This window comes from Strongylocentrotus purpuratus, unplaced genomic scaffold (assembly GCF_000002235.5).
Source record: "Strongylocentrotus purpuratus isolate Spur 01 unplaced genomic scaffold, Spur_5.0 spur5_scaffold_18, whole genome shotgun sequence".
Classification (NCBI taxonomy): domain Eukaryota; kingdom Metazoa; phylum Echinodermata; class Echinoidea; order Camarodonta; family Strongylocentrotidae; genus Strongylocentrotus; species Strongylocentrotus purpuratus.
In genome coordinates, this window is record NW_022145603.1 from 31,904,717 (window position 1) to 31,916,036 (window position 11,320).

Here is an 11,320-nt window from a genome sequence, read left to right on the forward strand (position 1 = left end):
GTATTGATCAAGGTGCCAAAGTAAAGAAAAGATGACAGACTGCAACTTGTGCATAACCGGATAAATCAGTAATCATGTTGTGATTGCATCAATATTTAATACAATAGGAACTACCTACGAAATATTAACCTAAGGCCTTGTACGTCACCTATTGAAATGTGTGAACATGGCAATGACGTATTAAGCTGATTATGATTTCCATGGGACATACAATAGGGTATTGAAATCCCCTTTGAGTTGAAATTTCGAAAATAGTTGCGGTCGTGTTATTTTATAGAATTGAATCTGCGTTTCTTTGTTGTGACTCACGCTGTACTTATGTACATTCATTTGTTGGATAGTGCTGCATGGAAATATATAGCAACTCTAATTAGATATGTATAGAAAAATGACAACATGAAATTATGAATTATGGTTACGGAATATACTCATTACCTGTTGGTCATAAAATTAGTCCGTAAATATATAGGCTAATATAAACTGTATACAATGTAAATAACTGAGGCGAAAACGTAAAGAGAAAAAAAGAAATAATCTTTCAAAATACAATAATAATGTGACTAACTAGCACATCTTCTTTTTACACCATTTTAGAATAGTCTACATGGTCTATATACAATTCTGTTACAATATAAGACATTTACAATTTACTCAGTGAATAAGGCACTGTATTGGTCAGTGGTTTTCACGGTAAAATAAATTATGATATCCAAATATGCCTACATATAAACGTTGTTAGGCAGGCCACTATTAGCAGTCGTAAATCTACTGCAATATTCACCAGACATGTATAAACATTATAGATAATCAAAATAGCAGCAAACAAACTTGAAACGGGCGCAGAACACTCCTTTTAAACTAAAGTATATATTTTGATAACATATTATCACCTCTCTCAATCAAAATAATCTATGTTAGTCACAAGAAATTTACATTAAAAAATATATTTTGTGAACATTACTAAATTTATGAAAAGAATCATTCGTTTTTAAACAATAATGACATTTGCCTCACATTTTCATGTACGTAGTCTCAACACGAATGGTATGTATAAGTTAGGAAGGTATGATGAAGTGATAGAATCAAATGTCTATTCCGAATTCACATACTGCTTGCATTTTATGAGATACATGTACATAAGAATATACAAATTTGCGTATTACGTAATCAGAACATGATTCCTACGGGATATACATAAGGCTATTGCAATTACCCTCAAGTTGAACTTAAAAAAGTTAGTTGCGATCAATACGAGTAGGTTCATAAATAAATGAAACAAAGAAGTCAATCATTAATTTCACATTTGAGCGCTCTTGTGCTCCTTGACCAGCGAGGTACTGAACTACATCAAGATGACCATGGCGTGAAGCACAGTGAAGAGGTGACTCACCATCATTAGGGACTTTTAGATTTGCACGTCGACATATAGTGAACTGCTACGTGATGACGTCATTGCAAGGCAAGGCGCATGCGTCAGGTACGTCGTCTCAGTCGTCGACTATCAGAATCAAGTACGCGTCCACCTACATTTTCCCGTCGTCCTAAATCTAGAACGCCGTGCACTTTTTTTCACAAACGAGACGTCATCTTAAGCCTCATGATGAATGTGGAAAATTTTGTCTTTGAGCAACAACAGTTTTCACGAAACTGAGGTCAGTTTTTTTTCAAATGTTAGGACCCCCCTATTGGAAAATCCTGGGTCCGCCTCTGCCCTTATCTCTATTCTCATTAAAATTTGTTTGTCTTGAACTGTGAAAGTTTGATTGGTATGTTGTAGCATCCGTAGAAAGCTTTCATAGCTAGTGACAGTGGCAGTGTGCATGAGCTTCGCCTTCACACCGCCCAGCAGGCTGTTGTCATGACGGTATGGTACGCCGGGTCCTTGCTAGCGGAATCTCCTTTTTCGCCGCGCCGTTCTTGACTTCATCACGCTTACTTCCTGTCGACGCATATCGTCGATTGAAATCTAAAAGATTTCTTACTGTATTCAACAGGGGCAGTTGACTACGTTGACACGCATGACCAGTGGATGTTCACGCTGTTCTCGTCCACTCAATCTAAAAGTCCCTATTATTGCCGCTCTAAAAATGTGCCCCTCGACTAACGAGGTACTGAACAACATCAAGATGACCATTGCGTGATGCACAGTGAAGAGGTGTCTGACCATCATTACCGCCGATCTCTACACGTGCTCCTCGACTAACGAGGTACTGAACTACATGAAGATGACCACCGGATGATGCACAGTGAATAGGTGTCTGACCATCATTACCGCCGATCTCTACACGTGCTCCTCGACTAACGAGGTACTGAACTACATGAAGATGACCACCGGATGATGCACAGTGGATAGGTGTCTGACCATCATTACCGCCGATCTCTACACGTGCTCCTCGACTAACGAGGTACTGAACTACCTGAAGATGACCATTGCGTGATGCACAGTGAATAGGTGCCTGACCATCAATACCGCCGATCTCTACACGTGCTCCTCGACTAACGAGGTACTGAACTACCTCAAGATGACCACCGTATGATGCACAGTGAATAGGTGTCTGACCATCATTACTGCCCTTCTCAACCTGTGCTCCTCGACTAACGAGGTACTGAACTACGTCAAGATGGCCATTTAACGCTGCCATGTTAAGGGGTGTATCGATCCTATTTGGCTCTTTTACTGCTCTATGTGCCATGTTTTGCTCTGTCTTAATTGGACCCAATTGTAAGCATAACTGAAGGATATTTCTTTGTTTGTTTCGTGTTTGTCAAAGTCACCTTTGCGTTCTGTAAATCGTTCTCGGTCGAGACAATAAACGTCAATGAATTTATCCGCGCTACAGCCTGATAGGTATATATATCGTTTTCTGTTACCTTGCAGGTTTAAACTTTTCGAAGCATACTAATGATTATGCATTGGACACTACGGCAAAAGAATAGTTCCAACTTGATAAAGTAGTACTTGCGAGCATAATTGCAATGTTATAATTAAAGAATCCACATCGGAGAGTCCTGGCCTTGTCGGTACAAGTGTGATGTCTCCACTTTATTCGTCTGATTTGATTCATATAAACCATTGTACTCCGGTCCATCCAAATATAACATCAACGATCCCTTTAATTTTCTCAAAGATGCAATTGCAGATTGTCAAATCAGCTCACAAATCAGCTGCTTTTCATCCGAAGAATTCACTCGCTGTTTGATACGATGGTATATAACACAAAGGTAACATTGATATGAATCATTTTGATCTGCTCCCAGTTTCCTAACTTAAACTAACCTATTGAACAGACATGGAGAAAACGGCTGATCCTTTTGTGAGAAACGGGCGTTGGTTTGTAGAACATCATCATTGTAGTACGTCATCATGACGTGATCTAAGCTCTGATGGAATGTACAATGCAAAAGTACATGAAAAGAGAAGATATGCATGGTTGACTATTTAGAATGAGCCGAAACCAGCTAGTCGCAGTGATATTTACTGACAAAATTTGTATTGAGCTTACCCACTTAATCGCACAAGTTTTTATCATTTTCCGATGATACGTCTACGTATGACTGTTGACGTTAATGCAGCACAAACATCCTCATCCACTAACGAGCTATGAAAACAAAGGAGTCCTGCCCGAATGCCGTGTTATATGATACCATGACGTGTAATGCTCAAATCGCGAAGCAAAGCACAGAGACTGAACTTCTGAAGCGAAGTGACGTGAAGTAACATGAAGTGTGGTTTAAACTGTATATAAACAAATAAAACATAAACAATAATAAATGCCTTGCTTATAAATCAACAATCACAAGCATTATCCAATACTGCTCCATTATAAGCCAAATACCTGAATCTGATTACTACTTATCTGTTTTAATTAGCTAGACTTCATCAATATTCATGAACATATCATACAAAACATCCTATGTACACCCACTGGCTGTCCATGTCACGAGTCAGATTCCACACAACTCAAAATTAACCATGCCAGTTTTGTGGCTAAATCATCCTTTCGCATTACCAAGTAATTTACCTACAGCTAACTTGCCTGATAACCTCATAACATGTTTATCCCTGAACTTACGTGTCATTATTTATGTTTCATATGTGCCTTATATACATCACACATAGCTGCATCGCTATCATGGCTGTGTTTTAAAACCTGTTTTTATTGATCTCAACATTTCAAACACCACTGTACAAAACTAAACTGATTTCACTCAAAATCGGTACTTTAGTGACAATTGATGACACCTAAATAGCAGTAAAATACAATTTTTTCGACTCACCGATGTTGGGAATATGAATCGTGAGTCGACTGTCAAACTTGCTTACAGTTTTATCGGCATGATTTTGTGCATTTGTGTGTTAAAAGTGTATGACTATGCACGTGTGAAATTGCTGCCTAGATTAGCACATGTACCGCGCTAGAGGTCCATACGCAGTATTGACTCGCTATGCTTTGCTGGAGTGATATACATGTACAATCCTACCCACTTGTTTATACATGCTCACGCGGGCAGCCATTTTGAAATGCCCAACCATGCACGTATTTCATAACCCTTTTCATCAAAATACAGTTCCTAATGCACCTCAAATTATCACAAATTAATAATCATACTATTCTCTAAAATCCTAACTACAGGATTTGGCACAAATTAACACTTACAACATTGGGCTTCGACAGGATTGACTTGAATAATAATCGGTGGAATCACTGGGTAAATCTTCCCACTCACAGAAGAATTTGCTGTCCGTAGTGGTAAACGCCCCCACCGGCCAAACTAATATGTACAAAATGACGACTGAATTCTGTCCGCAATGTGAACAGCGATATTTACTGACAACATTCCTATTGAGCTTAACCACTTGATCACACAATTTCTTGTTTTCTTCCCGTGATACGTCAAAATATGTTTAATTACAAACTGAAAATCGCTTTAAACTTTCTGTATTAGATTAGATTTATCATTCACAATCATGCAAAATATTTAATCGTCGGAAAATATGAATGCAAGTTATATACGTAATATACGTATCCGCCCCTTCCCCATCCTCAGTTCTCAACCGGGTCACCTTGACACAATTTACATGAAAATTGCTGCTGCATGCCTGCAACAATTGAGTCCTATTTGAACATTTGAACTATACCTCATAATCATATACTCTAGCGCGCTAATACCCTGGTTAGTTTACCACTTTACCGTCAATAGTTTGAGTACATTTTGGATTTTGTTTGACTTGTTTTCAATTCCATGTGTATTTCCCGAACCCGTATTTGCACTCTAATATGAATTTCAAGAATGGAAACACAACTGTTCAGTGGCATAAATCATTTACCGAGGAGGGGCGTTGGGGGGGGGGGGGGGGGCGGGGTTGGGATGAGGGAATGGTCGCAGGCACAATCCATTGCTGGTGTGCGTAACGGTGTCTGCACTCTATAACCGGCGTAAGCAATTCAGGCACTACTTGCTATTGATGGAAATAAAACAGAAGAAGAATCGAATGAAATAATGTCAATTGTCTGGCTTGTGGTCTGAACTTTAACCTAGGAGAGCTTTTGTGGACGAATTGAAAAGCATGTAAAGAAAAATATTTTGCCATCGTTATGCATGAACAATAGAGAGACATCAGTGACGTATCCAGGGGCCGGGGTAGTCTGCAGGCACAGACCCTAATTTGACACTTTTATCAAAAAATCATTGTGCCTTGAGAGAAGTCTCGCCCAGTTACCTACTGGTTGTGTCAGTATACAGCTACAGTACATGGCCTATGGTAGTCTTATAGTGCAGACTCACTTTTACGACTGACCAGGGTTTGTGCTTGCAGACTAGGGCCGGGGTGCTTTCATATGATATATTATCACAGCCATCCATAACTCGCTTCACTGAGCACCAATGCATTGAACATGGCATGCACAAATCCATTTGGAGAAAAAAATGAAAATGTTTTGATTACAAGTAAGCATAACCTGAATACAATGTAAACGTGAAAACTCAACGAGAAGTTCGTTGCATGCGTTTCTTTAAATAATAATGAGGGAATTAATGGTTATGAATTAAGATTTCTGCATTTTTCAGAAAAAAAACTTTTTCAGAAGAGCAAGGCGTACAGTCAGGTGAAATTTCAGCAAGGATTAAAGTAAGGATGATCGTTTACATGATACATGGGAAAGGTATACCCCAACGGGCACCTGTAGGCATAACATGAACTATCGGAATATTTTTTTCTTCTTCTCGGATGGGCACTTTTTTAATAATAAAAAGGACACATTTGTATTGCTCTAAGGTTAGTAATTGATTTGGGGGGGAACTAAGGGTGTGTGCCCCTGTCATCCCGGAAATGGGTATTGCTTAATTAACAGTCCATAGTGATCCAATCACAACGGAATACTTTTTAAATGCTTTTCATAAAAATGATCATTTGCTTTCACACCATAATCAAACCTTGACTTCCATGAAATTAATTGAATAATTATGTAAATAATTATGTTCGCTTCAGGATAACTCTTACGGAAATTGTCTCACTGCTTTCGTAAATACATGTAAACACTTAGTCTCTCTCAATGTTTGCTCTCTAATTGTGTACGAGGCTCTAGTCTCCATCGTACATCAACCACACAAGACCACCGGTGATTATAACAGAAAAGATGAGTCGATGGATTTCAGTTCCAATCATTAACTTTTATTTTAGGAAGAAAGGCACCTCTCAGGAAATGGGATATACCAGCGTTATGTTGTTGTATTTAATACCATTTTATAACACTCTATATCATTTATTTACAAGAGAATAATTTTCTTAAAAAATTGATAATCTATTTTCGCAGCATATTTTGACTTCCATGAAATGATCTTTTTAATAATGTACGCTTTTAGGAATTCTTACATTAAGATGTATAGCATTGTGAATTGGATACGAATACAAATTTACACCTTAAAATCCCTATGTATAGAAAGAGAACTAACCCACAATCTAATCGCACCAGACTGATAAGTAGACTTGTTTCAATCGTATTTAAACGAAACTAAAACCTTCATACTAAGTTACTTTTATTGTAAAGTTTAAGAATTTTAAATAAAATCAGTGAAAATTTAAACAAAATCGGGCAAGGAATAAGGAAGCTAAAGCTTTTTTAAATGACTAGTCACGAGAGGGCGATATTCAATTTGATGACATCATTTTGTGGACAACTCTCCATCATGCCTTTTGTACATCAAATTTCACAATTCTTTCGTTTTCTTCATATTTATTTGTGTTCTTGATCCGACTTCATGTCGGATGTTTTTTAAAATAATTTAATCTGTCACTAAATTAAAATAAAATGTAATAACATAATTAATAAACAACAATATAACTATGAAATAATTATGTTATCATGGAAATTGAGGGACATATAAAATTATTCCAAAATATATTCATATGGTCACTTGGCATTCTATCCTTAGTCGGAGAAATAAACCATGGACTAAAGTTAGTCCACTTTCGAGAATACCACCCCATGCCTTTTGTACATCAAATTTCACAATTCTTTCGTTTTCTTCGTATTTATTTATGTTCTTGATCCGACTTCATAACATGTGAAGTAGAATATCATTTTGCATTCTATACCTTGCTTTCAAGAGAGTAGATTATCTCAATGACAAGAAAGAAGGAAAAACATGACATTTGAAGTACAAAAGGCATGGAGAGTTGTCCACAAATGATGTCATCAAATTGAATTTCGCCCTCTAGTGACTAGTCATATCAAAAAGCTTTATAAACTTCCTTATTCCTTGCCCAAGTTACTTTCATTATTATTATATGAGTTCATTCAATTGGAATGAAGACCATTCAAATAAATCTCGGGTTGAACATTTATTTCTTTAAAGTAGATATTCATTGATTTTAAAAGCTAACTTTATTTTAATTATTGCAAAATTGAAACTTTAGTTCGACAAGGTTATCAAAATCCAATGTTTGGAAACTTTCGAAGTAATGATTATTATCAATTAAAAAACGCTTAAATACAGCCCCGGCATAGCACATGGAGAGCTCTCCGAACGCTGCTGAGATGTGTGAGATCACAGTATGGACATGACTTGCACAAGCAGACGATGTCCCATGACATCTCACACATTTTCAGGGCCTGTGTTTTCATCTTCTCTTGAGTTCTTTCTCTTAATTCACTACCGTCAGGCTAAATGTATAATCTATTGCCTCACTCTAAACCCCGCGCATGGTTTTATTTTGATGACAAATGCAGCGATACAAAAATAAAGGAATCTGTCGCTTGTAAACAAAATAAGACGCCATTGTATATTCAGCTGCACACTACGCGGTATGTTCGGCGTTTCAAGAGGGAACAAATGCCGTCCTTAATATCATTCCGGGGAGTTTTCAATTTGAAAGTCTGGTTTCTTTGATTATTAATTAACCCCTATCCTGTGTATTTACAAGCAAAAGATTTTAGTATATCCCCTTTTGAATTGTTTGACATGCCATTACATTTATATACACTAAACTCATTATAATTTGACAAATAATAGCTTTGCAATTATGTTCATTCTTTATGGGATGTCGTCTGCTTGGGCAGTATTGGTCTATATAGTGACGTCATTAAAAAATCGTTATTTTTCCGGCGAATCTCTCGTATATTCTAGTGATACATTAGTTGACATATTTGTGATTTTCTTTGAATTTCACCTTTAAAAACTTGGGCAGAGTCAAAAGAGACATGCTACTGTTCAGCTGTCCATGTTATTGTATAGATCAATGTGTACAAATAAAGAAAAGATGGCGGGCTGCAACTTGTGCATAACCGACTAAATCTATGATTATTGTTGTGATTGCATCAATATCTATTACGAGAGCAACTACCTACGAAATATTAGCCCAAGGCCATATTAATAGCCTTGTGCGTCACCTATTGAAATGTGCGAACATGGCAATGACGTATTAAGTGAGCTGAACGTGATTTCCATGGGACATACAATAGGGTATTGGAGTTGACTTTGATTTGAATTTTCTAAAATAGTTGCGGTCGTGTTATTTATAGACTTGAATCTGTGTTTCCTTGTTGTGACTCACGCTGTACATATGTATATTCGTTTGTTGGATATTGCTGAATGGAAATCTATATGAACTCTGATTAGCTATGTATAGCAAAATGTCATAATGAAATTATGAATTATGGATACGGAATAAGCCGGTTTGTCATAAAATTAATGTGTAAAAATAGGCATATAGAAACTATACAATGTAAACAACTGAAGTGAAAATCTAAGGAAAAAGGGAAATAATAGAATATTAGAATAGTCTACATGGTCTATGTACAATTCAGTCAGAAGATAAGACATTTACAATACGTTATGAATAAGGCACTGTATTGATCATTTGCTTTCACAGTCAAATATATTTTGATTTCTAAATATGTCTACATATAAACGTTGTTAAGTAGGCCCCTATTGTTGTAAATCTTCCGCAATGCTCACTAGGCGTGTTAATACAATGTAGATAATCAAAATAGAAGCAAACTAAGAACACTCCTTTTAAACTTAAGTATACATGCTTATTACATATTATCACCCCTTTCTCAAATCAGTTTTGTCTATGTACAATTCAGTCATAAGAAAATTTCTTTAAAAATATTTCGTGAACGATACTAAATTTATAAAAATATCCCTGCACAGCTTAAGAAGGTATGAAACTAAATCAAATTGATATTAAGAATTCGCATGAAGCTAACATTTGTATAAAGATACATGTATATAGCAGTGGCAATCAATAATGAGTATGAGATCGTGTATAAATACGAGACAATACAAGATCGCAATTTCTTTGTTTGTTTGTTTAAAAATAAAAATATGCATTCAATAACGTATAAATGCAAAATAATTGAATATTACACTAAAAATATATTTACAGATATTAAAATTTCTTTTTAAACACATCAAGAAAACACACATATGTGACATTTTAATTTTACAATTAACAGGGCTTCCCCTTTAACGAACAGGGGGTTATTATCGGGGGGGGGGGGTATTGTCCTGGGGGTAATTATCATCGGGGGTAGCTTTCCGGGGGGATTTTCCGGGGGGTGATTGTCCAGGGGGGTAATTGTCCTGATACGCTCTGAACACTTGCAGACCCTATGCACCCATACAAATCGTATCCAGACACCTACCCCCTGGACATCCACCCCCTGGATAACCACCCTCTAGGACAACTACCCCTAGGACAACTACCCCCCAGCCAACTACCCCCTAGGATAGTTGTTAGGGGGGCCCTAGAGGGTGGTTGTCGTAGGGGGTAGTTGTCTGGGGGTAGTTGTCAGGGGGAAGTTGTCCGGGGGTAGTTGTCCTAGGGGGTATTTGTCTGGGGTAGTTGGCTAGGGGGTAGTTGTCCTAGGGGGTAGTTGTCTGGGAGTAGTTGTCCGGGGGTCGTTGTCCTAGGGGGTAGTTGTCCTAGAGGGTGGTTGCCTAGGGGGTAGTTTTCCTAGGGGGTAGTTGTCATAGGGGGTAGTTGTCCTAGAGGGTGGTTATCCTAGGGATGGTTGTCCGGGGTGGTTGTTCATAAAAATACGTGTAAATTACCATTCTTACAATAATTTATATAGATAGTGATTACTCATCGAAATCCTTCAACTCATTAAGTTTTCCCAAACGGCAAAATCATTATACAAACGATACCGGTGCCAAATTGTGCACACTGGATATACAATATATACAGTAGTCATATAAAGCAAAACAACTTTTGCCTCCACCACAATTTAGCCTTAAACACCCATTCTAGTATAATATTCCTTTTATGACTAAATATTTATGAAATGCACCACTATTGAAAATTTCAGCTGTTAGCACAAAGATATATCACATTTTGTCTTATTGGTTGTAATTTTACAACACAAAAGCATAACAATTAACATTAACAATCAAATTTAAAATCAAATACTCTCTTGTGAAGTGATCATCCTTATTTTCCTCCTCTCAATGTCATCTTCATTTTCGAAATGACATCCAAACAAGTTATTTACATTTTATTAAAAACCTTCAACTTTAGCTCATACATCACTGTTTTCTTTAAACTCCTAAATGTAATTACAAAAAAAAAAAAAAAGTTTCGCCAGGAAAACCCAGGTGAATCACAACACTAATGCGAAACTCAGAACATGGCCCTACACACATAATATTACCAAACCGTGACAAGATACACTCTGTGCATGATATGTAGACTGCTAGATCAGGCAGATTTCCGACTACTTATATTGAAATATACCTCGAAATCAAGTGATGTGCAGTACACCTGAATATGGGGCCAAGTCAAAAATGAAATGTTGCAAAATATATTGCTATT

The 11,320-nt window shown here is 37.0% G+C and overlaps 1 protein-coding gene across 1 annotated transcript; it reads right to left on the bottom strand.

Moving 5' to 3' along the window:
* Nucleotides 1-1,992: 1,992 nt before the first annotated feature.
* LOC115925348 (ankyrin-1-like) lies at nucleotides 1,993-2,647 on the bottom strand. Its single transcript, XM_030989014.1, has one exon. It carries the CDS (start codon nucleotides 2,640-2,642, stop codon nucleotides 2,082-2,084), a length of 561 nt encoding a protein of 186 aa, XP_030844874.1. The 5' UTR covers nucleotides 2,643-2,647; the 3' UTR covers nucleotides 1,993-2,081.
* Nucleotides 2,648-11,320: the final 8,673 nt, after the last annotated feature.